The sequence below is a fragment of the Rhipicephalus sanguineus genome, chromosome 11 (assembly GCF_013339695.2).
Source record: "Rhipicephalus sanguineus isolate Rsan-2018 chromosome 11, BIME_Rsan_1.4, whole genome shotgun sequence".
Lineage (NCBI taxonomy): Eukaryota > Metazoa > Arthropoda > Arachnida > Ixodida > Ixodidae > Rhipicephalus > Rhipicephalus sanguineus.
This window is the reverse complement of record NC_051186.1, coordinates 128,254,163-128,267,649: the sequence shown is the minus strand read 5'-3', so window position 1 is coordinate 128,267,649 and position 13,487 is coordinate 128,254,163. Positions and strand designations below refer to the sequence as shown.

Here is a 13,487-nt window from a genome sequence, read left to right as displayed (position 1 = left end):
TAACTAAGAGGTGCTACCAATGGGTATGCCACTCCCATGTCTTTCTTTTATTAAAGGGACACTAATGTGAAACGGTGAATCAGTTTACAATAACTACTTATTGCCAGTTATATGGCTTTGTCGTTAATTTCATTACACATAGGTTCGTTAGAGAAAATGAAGGTCGCAATTGCACTTTTCAGTTTTGTGCCTAAACTTGAGCACCTGAACATCATTGTGACATCACAAAAAAAAAAACGGCAGGAAGTGGAAGATGGAAGGTTGCGATGAAAAAATCCGTAAACAGGGGGTGGATGCTCGAGCCGACGTTTCGACAAGTGGACTTTTCTTCAAGGCTGGCAGAAGACAAGCCTTGAAGAAGACACGTCCTCTTGTCGAAACGTCGGCTCGAGCACCCATCGCCTGTTTACGGATTTTTTCATTTTGGACATTACGAATTTCAAAAGCCTCTTCTCCGTATTTTGGTCACATTGGCGAAATTAAATTTCCCAAATACTGCGTTAAAGTCTCTGACTCCCTGATAACACAGATGTAAGTTTTATTTTTAATCGCAAATCTTGGTGAATGAAACTTTAACTTTCGGTTTCTTTTCCAGTAAAAAACTCAACCGTGCCAAATTAGCTTGGATGCAGGTTTTAAAGGTATTAATCTGTAATACTTTGAGTTCACTTGGTAATCGAAGCGTGAACCGTTGGGCTAGTTGGTGTGACATTTCCACGAGCAAGAGCGAAAAACTTGTTGATGGAAAACTTCACCAATGAAAGGGACACAGGACTGACAGGAAAGATGCTCTACTTGCAATTCAGATTGATAGGCATGAAGAAGCGCGTTTATCAAACCCGGTTGTCCGGGGATGCCTATAGAACTCAGTTGCAAGTAGAGCACCTTTTCTGTCATTCTTGTGTTCCTTTCTTCGACGTAGTGTTTCATCAACGAGTCTTTCGCTCTTAATCCTAGAGAATTTCTTTAGGTTCAATTTAGCGAATGCAAAACGTTCTTTTGTTTTCTTAATTTCAAACAGGACCATGTACCAATTCACTTGGCCACGTCCCCGCTGCCCGACTGTCACGACATCGGCGAGGAGCTGAACAAGCTCAAGGCGGCACTCGGCCAGCAGCTGGAAAACAGCATCAGCCGGCCCGACTGCCTACCACTGGCCGAGTTCACGGTGGGCACGGACACAAACGATGAGCTGCCCACCATCACCGGCACCACGCCAGCGACGCCAATTCCTTCGGCGCCCTTGACCGAGCCCCGGCGACCCTCCATGACGCGGGTGCACAAGCCGTCTCCCATGCTTGCGTCACGGCAGCGACCCCAGGAGTCCATCGGCGTGCAGACCGAGTCGGACATCACCGGCTGCGAAGAGGAGCAGGAGGACAGGCCGTCAAACGAGGCGGAACAACCGGACGAACCGAAGTACGCCTCGTCTAACAGCCACCAACAGCAGCAGCAGCAGTCGGGTAAGCGGAGGCGGAAGAAGAAGCACCCCATCCGGCGGCGCTCGCGTATCAACGAGGACCCGCACAGTCGCACGTCCACGCCCGCAACCGACGACCAGGACATCTTTCAGATGGACAGCGACTTCGAGGAAGAGCGGAGCGGGAGCGCGACGGCCATTGGCGTCACTGCGCCGTCGTCTTCGTCGCCGTCACCGCAGATGACGCCATCGACTACCACGGCTGCAGCGGCCATGTTCATGAGCCGGTCCGTCACCATGCCAGCAGACATAGGCGCTGCGCGCGAGGAGTGGCAGCGGACCATGACACCCAAGAGGCTGTCGGTAACATTTCCGGCAGGTGGGGCATTCCATCCTTACAGCGACGGAGACTTGACGCCACCTCGCAGGTACGACAATGCCGGAATGTTGGCTGTTGTGTGTGCGGTGTACTGGAAGGCAGCTAATTTGAGCTGTATTTTACTGGTTGTTCATTATGTGTGTGGACTGTCGGTTTACATTTTGAAGTAATGCTGGCTGCATCACATTTTTTCACTTGATACGAATGTGAGTGAGTCAGACATGCTCATAGAAAGTTTAGTTGGGTTGACATCTTTACAGCGGAGCTTTCTTAGTCTATCCGGTCGTCGTTGTTGTCGTCATCGTCTTTGTGGTAGTAGTAGTAGCAGTAGTAGCAGTAGCAGCAGTAGCAGTAGGCGTCACACAGATCATGTAACGAGAGGGGGGAGTGAATAATGAAATAAATAAAACGAGGTGATGATCGAAATTGATACTGATAATGATGCTCGAAATGTGTAAGCCCGCATATTTAATATCTAGCAGCAGATTTACGACACCACATGATCTCTCTAGCCAATCAGATGCGCTCGTGCTCTTACAGCTTCACTGTCCAATAGTTTTTACGCCGTGTAACCGGCTGAAATTTTTGTTTCAACAAAAACATGTTAAGAATGAGGGGAGGAAGGTTGGAGGAGGGCCGTACTTCTGAAAAAGTAAATGTATGCTACAACACATTACTACTACTGGCTTAACTATTACTACTACGACTACAGGTATTACTATTACACAGTTGCCCCGAGTAAAACTGATGTCGCACCCTCTTGCAGCCCCCACAACTCGAGGCCCTCAAGCCCCAAGTCTGACACGGAGTACGAGAACCAGATGATGGACGCCAACAGCCAGACGGAGGAGAACACCATCAGCTGGACGTGGGGCGAGCTGCCGCACATTCCAAACGCGTCGCGGTTCTCCCAGGAAGAGATAAGCGCGGCAACGTCTGCCATGAACGGCGGCGTCCTCCGGCTCTCCAGGGACGCCCAGGATGACAAGCACCTGGGCCCGCTGTCCTCGGACGAGGAGGACGTTGCGGAGAAGCTTGGTGAGTAAACGATGAGCACGTGTCAAGAGTGTTCGATGGCAGAATGTTAAATTATCTCGTTCAGGTGCGAATTACAATGGACTGTCTGCAATTGTGTCAAACTTGCAAAGCTTTATTTCGAAGCACTCGATATTAGTTTGCAAGAAACGAGAATGTGGCAATATAGTTGAACCAGCATGCATCAATGCTGGTTGAACCAGCATTGATGCATAGTTGAACCAGCATGCATCAAACCCACACATAACGAATTATTGGGTATATCGAACATTTGTAAAATCTTGAAATAGTTTTCATATCTAAAATATTTTACATATCGGATTCATATGTGTAGAACTTTTTTGCGATTCCCTTCAGATTCGATATATCCGAGTTTGACTTGTGTGCTGATTTGTGAATTTTTCAGTAATATTAAGTAGGGTGTAATCAAGGATATACTTGTTCTGAAGTCAGTCATTTTCCATTTTTGTTTAAAAAATAATCATATCTCAGGCTCAAAATGCATGGGCAATTTGATGTCTGTTACTATGGCCATTCCAAGCAAAGAAATGTTATTGCTTGGCATGGCTCCTGGAACACGACACATCGACTGGCTTGTCGAATTTGTTAGTGTCTTAATCGGAGTGACCTTCTGTAGCAATACGCAGCACAGTGAAGTTAAATGAGCACTAGTTGTCCACGCAGGAAGCGTGTGCAAATGTGCACATCGCGTTTCAAGCTTTGCTGAGCATCGCTTTCAAGCATTGCTGTGATGTTACGTGTGTTTAAAAAAAGTGCTTACGTTGCCGTTAAGGGGGATAACCGCTTCCCTCTTCAGCATCTCTAGTGATGGGGGGGGGGGGAGTTACGAACCATATACAGGTTAGAGCACTTTCGTCAGCGTATTGTTCTTCACTGTCACTACACTGTGACAGTCAGTATTGGGCTTAACTGTTCTTTACTGTCCAGTAGTTAGGATTGACTTGAAAGGTGCATTGGTAATGGCGTCTGCTCTACCTCCGCACGTTCGTCAGTAGTACTGCGATTTGGAAATAACGCATACATTGGCCATCTTTTTTATTCTCTCTGCCATCATTTACAGTTGGGGAAGGTGGCAAGCCCTCGATGCTGGGAGGCGTGCTGAGCTTCATGAAGCCCACAAAAAAGCAGAAGGAGGAGACGGCGGCGGCGGCAGCGAAGGACGGCATCTTTCTAGACGACCTCGACCCTAGGGAACTAGACCCCGAGGTGGCAGCCCTCTACTTCCCAAAGTTTAGGTAAAGGACTCTTTCAATCTTTGCACCCGCAGCATTGTCCGCTTCGGCCCAGGTATTGCAAGTGATTGCAGCGGGTGTAATGTTAGGCGTGTTACGACATTCACACAGAGGCTTGTGTGAATGTCAATGCCAATGGTAATTAGTATTCAATTGTTTCGAAGTGAATTCGGATAGTAGGAGGATTTGAATAGTTGTAGGGGGCTGCTTATAAAGTATGAAATATCTTACATTTTAAGTAGAGCTGTGCGAATAGCAGAATTTTGGGTGCGAAGCGAATTCGAATATTGCGAATCAAATCGAATATTTTTCTAATATTTCTCGAATATTTCTAGAATATTTTTCTAATACTTTGAAGCGAAATTGCAGAAAAAAAAGTTAGAGAGGATTCCTAAGCATACTCTTATGAGATAGCAACATGAAAGTTTCTTTTCGCTAGGTTGATGAAGCTCTGGCGGGGTGGTGTTTCATAGTTGTCTTATCAAAAATGAGGCAATGTAGAGGCCGAATTCTATTTATGTACATGATTTGGTGCAACCAAAGTGTTGCCGACAACACTTTACACGTGATAGGCAAAGATGCCATTTCCCCTGCCTCTCATCCTCATTCAACTTCTGTGGAAGCCCAACTGATGTGACGGACAAGGGTGTGCTCCCTTCATTTCCGGAGTTCCAAATCTGCCTCATAGATGTTGTATAAGAACATCTGAAATTTTGGATGCTAAAAAAGCTTCGGCGTCCGATTTTTCGGACTTCCTGCCCAAATTTCAGGCCCAAAACAGCATTAATTGAGCCCCCAACTCTGCCAGATCTTTCATCTCCATGTTGGAACCAGCGTTTTCTAGAGTTACTAATACATTTGCGACCGCAGCGGAGCGTGAAAGGCAGCTTTGCCGCAATACCGGGGTGTGATGAGGTGAAGCATATTGAAAATCTAGGGACCACTTCCATTCGGACGTTGACTGTCTCTTGGCTATGTTAGACCGTATTGCCGCAATACGAGAGTGTAATGAGGTGAAGCATATTGAAAAATCTGAAGGGGGCATTTTCAGTTGGACGTTGACTGTATTTGTTTTTTGGAAGTTCGAATAGTTCGAATAATAAAATTCCAGTGCGAATCGAATCGAATAGCAAACACTATTCGAAAAATATTCGAAATTTCGAATATTCGCACACCCCTAATTTTAAGATTTGCCATACCTAGCCCGTATAACACGCTTTTAAACTTAAAAAAAAATAATTGGGGGCATGTAGGAATATGCACATTCAAATGAAGTGTGTCTTCACGACAGTGCAGATTTCTCCTGAAAAGTGGTTTCACTGCATAGGGCACCTATGCTGCAGTGAAACTATGTTTTCAGGAGGGTTACACGCTGCAAGATACATCCATTCGTTTTGGATACTTCGAAATTTCGGAAATTTCCAACTCGTGTCGAAGTGAATTTAAATACAGTAATATTCGCCTAAGCCAATACATGAAGCATGCGTGGCCCTTCAGCGGGTATATATAATACATGGAAAAAGGATGAAGATATTAGCTACTTACAAATCGCAGAACATGGCAAGAAAAAATGTCAAGACCTACACTCAAGAAAATCATGATAGCAGGCACATTCACATCAAAGAAAAAGGAAGGGGTAGTTTATCAGTTACAATCGGTTATAGAATGAAGAAACCATTGGAACTCTGAGAACATTTCACAGATACATATGTCCTTAGCACGTCTTCACTACAGTGAAACTGCTTCATTCATATATGGCAGCTGTAAAATTATTACGTGCAGCATTCTCTCGCCTCTAAAGCCGTAGTTATTGGCAAAAGTGATGCCTTGGACATCTTAGCCTTGCTCGACATTTGTCTCCAGGGTTTCGTTTAAGTTGCTGCATTGCGATTGCACAAAGTGAGTTTAGTTTACTCGAAGGCCATAATGAAAATGAGCATTGTCCGGGTGGTTGCCCCTCCAGGTCAGCACACTCTCCAAGAGGCAAAGACGACGACGCCGAGTCCGGCAACGGGCCGTCGTTGTCCCAGTCTCCCAACAGCGACACGGGCGCTGGCCACCTGACGACGCTGCACTGCCTGGACAGCGACACGGAAGAACGACACAGCATTTTTGACTTCTGCAGGTGATTTACACTCGCCACATCACTCGCTCGCCGAGTGGTCTCGCCCAATGATCTCGCCAAATGCAAAGGTGCAGTCTGTGAGATGCGGAGGATCGCTTGATCCTAGCAAGGAGTGGGGAACGATAAACATAGGTCAGCGTTGTATGCGGATGATTACTTAAGCTTAGTCGCAAATACTTTGGCAGGCTGTAGTTTCAAGCGCACTCAACGTTTACTCACACTCATTGTTTACTTACACTCGTAGACATTGGTGCTCCTGCTTGTACTCACACATACCATCATTCACTCAGGTTCACACACACTTTCGTTTGCACTTTCCCGCACTCCTCACATAAATCCGATCCATACGTGCACTCAAGCTCACTGACTTTCATTTGTACATTAACCGGCTCTCGCTCACCCTTCACACTCCATTCCACTCAATCCAGATGGCACTCGTAGCCTTTCATATCTACAGCGACCAATCACACCTCTCATGTCTCACTCACACCCACTCTCATGTCGCCAAAAATTCGTGATTCGGAGGATTTCCTTAGTTGGTAGGCCAACTAACGCCGAGAAAAGGCTGTCCCTTCTTGCGGACGCTTCCATCGTTTACAGTTAATCTGTCCATATTCTTTCTTTACGACCGATTGAGGGTAAGGCCAATGGAAGCAAAATGATTGAGGCCCGTACACTGTGTCATGTCATTGCATGTTAAAGAACACCAGATGGTCTAAATTTTCAGAGCCCCTCGACCATAACGTGCCTCATATTCATATGATTAATTCTTGTGTGTTAGTTCTAATGAATGTTGTGTCTAGCAAAGAAAAACAATCCCTTAAAATTCCCATCCGTTCGTTCATTCATATTCATACAGTAGTTTTCGCACGTGAAACCCTACAAATAGTTAATTATAATTATGACTGAGGGTGGGTTCGTGCCAATGCAAAATATCTGATGGTCTAGTTGGCAACATATTATGCGATGCGTAGCACAAACGGGGCATGCAAAACGACAGACAAGAGGGATGCTAGCATGCTCTGATGTAGCATGGTGTTCCATGTTTTGCTCACTTATGTAAGTAAAGTTTAAAGAAGAGAAAAGAGGCTGACAAGGCATGGCTGTGTCTTTGTATCTGTTTCCGTCTTATAGTTCTTATTATTAGTATCGCATTGTCTAAGAAAAATATCTTTTTGCTGTGTTTGTTACTTTGCCTCATAAATATTTGCATATCTACCATGAAATTAACAATTGTGAGGCAAATGTACCTTTGATATTCAGTATTAATCGTAGGCATGCATGTCCTGCATGCTGATATCAGCAGGAAATGTTCTCGATGTGCTATTTTGCATTCGAAAACTCTTTATATTGATTGCCCCGCTTGCAGAAATTTCATTATTAAATTCCGACTTGCCTGAAGGTGGAATTGAACTAAACTTCACAAACTTTTCTGTCTCTGTTCACTTTTAACAAAAAAAAAAAACCTACATTTATTCTCACATCCGCAATTTTTATTTATTTTTTTCTTTAAAAAAAAGCTTGCCGTTTTGTCTCCCTCAAAACAGGAACAAGTATTCGGACCTTGCCATGTCCCTGTGTGGGGGCCTGCTGGACTGTGAGAAGTCCATGATGGAGGAGAAGTTCGCTCACTTCCTTGTCACCTACGACACCTTCTGCGAGAACCCAGACGTGATCAACAACCCAGACCTTGTCATTCGGATGGGCGGAAAGTATGTCGGCTGCATCATTTCTTGACGCTGTTGTGAACAGGGGCATTTTCCTAATTTTGTCATCACCGTCAACCGTGTTACTAAAGTCTAGGCATCTGCGAATATTCGAGCACTTCAGATGGTTGAACGAATATTACAGTATTCCAATTCACTTCGACACGAATTTAAAGTTATTATAAACTTCGAAGTTGTCAAAATGAACGAATAGGCATATAAACCACATGTAACCCCCTGTAAATGTGGTTTCGCTGCAGTGGAGGGGTGCTACACCGTGAATACACCTATCAAAGGGAAATCCGCACTGCCACGAAGCCTCACTTCAAGGTTAAATGGACATAATTCCCTAACATCGATTCATCATTTTTTAAGTTTAAAAGTTTGTTATACCGGCTTGTATGCTCTAAGTATAGTAAATTTTAAAGCATAACGTATTTTACCAGCTGTCACTTGCATCCTACTGAAATTCAAATTCTGCGACTATCCAAAGTTGCTTCGACGTCACTTTAAACCAAAACGAATGACATTCACACATGCCTCGTTCCAGTATTTAAAAAAATAATGTGCAGGTTAGTTTGGTCAGGACAAATATGCTCATTTTGCTTTATAATATGTGATGTATACTATTCGAGCTATTCGCTTTAAACCTAAGATTTACTATTCGCACATCCCTAGTAAATGCGGTTGTTGACCAATAATCTGGACACTGATAATTTCGATACGCCTGATTATTCAGACAACACGGCATTGTTGCTTGCTTCAGAGACTTAGTGTATAGAATGATTGAGATTTCTGACAGAATACAATGCGATGTCGTAATCAGAGCTCCTGTTTTGCAACCGTGTCATTCATGGAGTTGAACAAACATAGCAGTATTCTGGCTTTGATACATTTCTTGCTCCTCTTCACTATTGAAACTACTGAACTAATCGATCTAGTAGCAGCTCACTGTACATAAAGTGTATAACAAGCCAAGCCAAAGCCACTGAGTCATAAAAGCTGCATTGTGGGGTTTTTCATGGGACATTTCGCATGTTCACTGTTTGTTATTCTATGCATTAAATAGCGACACCATCCCAGACAGGCTTTTGAGAAAGTTTCATGTAGGGCGAACGCTACCCTCGATACCGGTGAGGAAAGTTTCTGTCGATGACGGTCGCGAGAAAATGTGCGCTCAATCGACGGTAACAACTTGGTCAACATCTACGTTCCCAGGGATGCAGATGTGTGGTGCATGGCATGTAGACTGCTTTATTTGCGGCGATGCCTTCTGCTAAACTTGGTTCCACTTGTTATTTTCGACTGCTAACGGCCGTCAGATGCTGTCGACATGACAACACAGATGGTGTGTTGCTCTGACTCTTGATGAAACGCGGATGTGGTAAAGAAAGAGGAACAGTGGAAGAAAATACACTGCTGCCATGATTATAATCATTATTATTAGTAGTAGTAGTAGCAGTAGTAGTAATATTGCTGCCCTTTTGTAATTGCTGATACTAGCTTGAACATCTGTGCTGGCAGCCTCATCTGTATTTTGTAGAAAAATTACATCGTCTCGTCGCCCGTGTGTGAATACCGTATTTACCCGCATAATTTGCGCCCTCGCATAATTTGCGCACCCCTAATATTTAGCCAGCTTTGCTAAAAAAAAAATATTTACTCGCATATTTTGCGTTCCCCGCCCCGCTCGAGCCAGCTCGCCGGCCCGCGCGCACGGGGAAACTTTGAACGGCCGCGCCCCCACGGCCCTCACCAAGCAGGCGAGCGCAGTCATACACAAGACAGGCCGCGAGTGCGAAGTGGTGCGAAGTCCCTTCTTCCGATTACTTCGTTCTATTCTCCGGAAACCGCCCAGACCGTACCAACCGTACCCGAACACCCAAACACTGTTCACGGGTTGTCGGAACTGTTCGAGCGTTCTCCCGCCGTGAGAACGCATGCACGCGACACGGAACGGACTACTTTCTGCATCGGAGGCGTGCGAGGGCCAGTCGCGCCGTCGCGCCAACATTTCCCCTCGCTGACTCTCCTCGTCTGCGTCCGCGCCGTCCGCGCTGCGACGCAGCCTTCGTTGATTTCGGAAGTTTAGGTTTCGCGATCAGCCAGTTGCGTTTTCACTGTTCTCTTGCGCTGGGCTACAATAACTATTCGGCAAAATTCAAGCTCATTGTTATAGAATTTGCCTAAGGAAACGGGAACCGTGCCGCAGAAGAGTTCGCTTTTTAATACAAGACCGGGAAGGAGACCGTTCCGAGGATCGACCGAAGCATGGAAAAAGTTTCCTGCCGTTGAAGAATGCCTTTTCAAATATGTGCGAGAGCTTAGGCCCACCGGTATCGCCGTGCCGTGGCACCTCGTTACTCCCAGCATTGTCGCCAAGAGCTTCAAGAAGACGCCTCAACGCACTCGACGGAACCAAGGACGACGCGCTTTGGGAGGGCGGTGACAGCGGCCGCGGCGATGATTCTCAGTCGGACTTCTCAACCAGTGATTCTGACTAGACCGTGCATGAGCGAATCTGGCTGGTTAAAGTACGTGCTAATTCTGTTAAAAACCCTTCGTTTGCGCTATAATTTATTTTCTTCTTTAATGTATTATATCGCGCGTGTTAGGACTATATATTGTGCGTTATTTCAGATGTGCGCGTGAAATCTCCGCGTAATTTGCGCACCCCCTTTTTGGAGCTCCAAATTCGCGAAAAAAAGTGCGCAAATTATGCGAGTAAATACGGTAAGTTGTCACGCACCCACTTTATTAGCGGACTGTCTTCAATCAGATTCACTGAATGCACCACACCCTTCACAATTCGTACCGTGGCTCTCAGAGTATGCTGGAAGGTTCACTGTACTCATTTTTTTTTTCCCATGCAGGTATTACAATTGGAGTGCCATTGCACCACACCTTCTGTCTCTCGCCATGTTCCAGAGACCCTTGCCAGAGGTGAGACCACGAGAAGCACATTTGCAAAATGATGATAATAAAACTAATGAGTCCAAAAAATTTTAAAGGAGTCCTGACACAAAAATTTTCACCCCTCGTTTTTTTGCTGCAATGTGTTGCTGGGGACCTGTTATTCATAACACGGCACATCGTTTGCTGCAGGGCGCGACAGATAATTAATTACAAGCTCCTCATTACCGACACAGCCTCAGTTTCGGTTTAACAGAGCTCCAAAAACGACAAGCCGCCGGGTGCAGCTATCAACACCTAGCGAGTGAAACACTCGGTCATGTGAACACACAGAACAGTGACGCATATCCGCGCGGTCTGTCGTCGTAGGGCTCATCGTCGTCTGATGGCGACGATTTTCTTGCGGCGGGAATGGAAGAAATTTTCGGCGCGGCGAATGACTTCAGGTTTGACCCGCTGGCGAGGAGCGATTCATCGGGAAGCGCGTCAAAACAGAAATGGCGGCTACGACGACGTCATAACTTGTACCGGCTGCAACGGTTACGTAGGGGAAGTAGGGGTGTCACCTCGGGTCGCCTCCGAGCGTGTCAATGCACCAGGTGCGGCCTATAATTCTGGATCGCGCTCGCGAACTTCAAAATTCATATAAAATACCTTCCAAGCTTTATTTGCTGTCGATATTTTGCAGATGGTACACGCACGTACACGGGATTCGATCCAGCAGGCTATCTCGGCCGCGAAATTTTGTGTCAGTACCCCTTTAATGTACTCCTCTATCTCGATTACTGCAGTCAAAGAGCAGTTATACACACAGAGCTGTGTTTAAAGTGACCTTCCGTCGTTGGTCTTTTATGTATTTTTTGTTTCAACTCTGTGTTGCATAACATTTCAGTCCTGCATTGCATTTGGTGCTTTTTGGATGAAAGAGAATTGAAACCCATCAGCTTTGTGATGCAACAGTAGCACTACAGTTCTTGATAGGTCAAGCCGTAGAAAGCTTCATTTGGTATTTGAAGTGACCTGTTGAGCTTTGAACGTAAAATTTGAAAACTATTCTCATGTTTGGTTGAGGATACCCTGTAATAAATTTCACGGTCACTTCTTTTGTGGACCTGTACCCACAAAAGGTTAATGCGATACAGCCGGGTGCAAGCCCAATGTAGTTATCCTATGCAAGAGAAACTGGCATGTTTATTAGTATGTGATCTTTTTCTATTGGTCTCTTTCTTTATATGGAACACTAAAGTACACTTTCATAGCAGGGGCTCTGACATTATTGGAAATACGCTACGTGGACATGCTTGGGCATGTTTTTGCGCGACGGTAGTCGGAATGCTTGTCCATGTCTCAACACATTTTAAAGTCGCTTATCTCGAATGCACAGTTCTACCAGTTAGAGGATCTCCACTATGCAAACATTAACCTCAGCATTCATCAGCTTCAACTTGTGATTACAGCATAATAACCCACCGACAGGCTCAAATTGGCACCTCAGTGAAGTTAATAAGAATCATAAAACTCGGGCATTTGGTGGATTCGTTAGACATCAACTTTTGCTTCTTCTTGTGTGTTTTAGAAGACACTGGACAGGCTGGCTGACATTCACATGCCCAAGAAGAAGAAAAAGTCTACGTACTCTTGGTGGTCTTGGGGCCGTACGGCAGGGGCCAAGCCTGATGGCGTCAACAAGCCAGACTCTCAGGTGGGCTTTCTTCACGCTTTTTATGGCTTTTTAGAGCAGAGCTGTATATGGCTAGGAGGTAGTCCATGAGTGTGCGGAAACAATAAGGAAGAAGCAATACTAGCGTACACTACCTCGAAGGGTCTCCGCGCTTGCACTAGATTCTGTTTAGGTTTTTTCAGCAGATACAGTCGCCGACCAATTTTCCGGACCTCAAGGGGACTGCGAAATAGTCCAAAAAATCGAACAGTCCGAAAAAGTTGTTATGTCATGAAAGTTAAGTTTATTTGGATTAGAGCAGCCTAAAAAAAAATTCTCAATAGTGCCCTGCTTCATGTTACGCTTGGGGACGAGCAGATTTGGTTGTATTTGGGCTACAGTGATGTCATCAGCACGTTGGCAATCTCTGCCGCCAACTGTTGCGGGCGGCACAGGAGATGGCCCCATGGCACCAAACACACAAAATTCGAAGCTGGACACAAGAAGATGCACACAACGTCTCAGTTGGTAGGTTTGTGGAATTTGATGCGGTAGTGGAGGGCCGGGGCTCTTTAAGCTGCACGCACAGTACGCGGGCCTCCAGCATTTCATCTCCATCAGAACGCGGCCGCGATCAAACCCGCATGCTTTAGGTCAGCAGCTGAGCACCGTAACCGCTGAGCAACCGCAACGGCAGAGAAAATCGGACACGCACGACGTCTTAAAAACGCACATGACGCACCACCAACCTGTCCACAACATGTCCAACGTTAATGTATTGCTCTTTCATTGTTGTGCAGTTCGGATGTTGATGCGGTTGTTGATTGTATCCTTGCAGCATAGCGACGAGAACTTGGGTGTCAGCGATGGCAGCGAAGGCCTGGACGTCGTCGTCGTGAAGACGCCCGAGCCTGTCGTCACTCCCTGTAGAGACGAAGTGATTCTCATCGATCCCCCACACACCGTGCCACTCGAGAAAATGTAAGAAACTGACTG

General features: G+C 45.7%; 1 protein-coding gene across 3 annotated transcripts in view; it reads left to right on the top strand.

Annotated features, from left to right (window-relative positions):
* Nucleotides 1-13,487, top strand: part of LOC119374315 (phosphatidate phosphatase LPIN1) — a 123,462-nt gene that overhangs the window by 93,662 nt on the left and 16,313 nt on the right. For all 3 annotated transcript variants that reach the window (XM_037644392.2, XM_037644391.2, XM_037644393.2), the window contains exons 4-11: nucleotides 1,022-1,848; nucleotides 2,566-2,837; nucleotides 3,916-4,090; nucleotides 6,051-6,212; nucleotides 7,760-7,924; nucleotides 10,792-10,861; nucleotides 12,408-12,533; nucleotides 13,330-13,472. In XM_037644392.2, coding sequence (XP_037500320.1) covers nucleotides 1,022-1,848; nucleotides 2,566-2,837; nucleotides 3,916-4,090; nucleotides 6,051-6,212; nucleotides 7,760-7,924; nucleotides 10,792-10,861; nucleotides 12,408-12,533; nucleotides 13,330-13,472 — 1,940 coding nt within the window. The remainder of the gene's footprint in view (nucleotides 1-1,021; nucleotides 1,849-2,565; nucleotides 2,838-3,915; nucleotides 4,091-6,050; nucleotides 6,213-7,759; nucleotides 7,925-10,791; nucleotides 10,862-12,407; nucleotides 12,534-13,329; nucleotides 13,473-13,487) is intronic.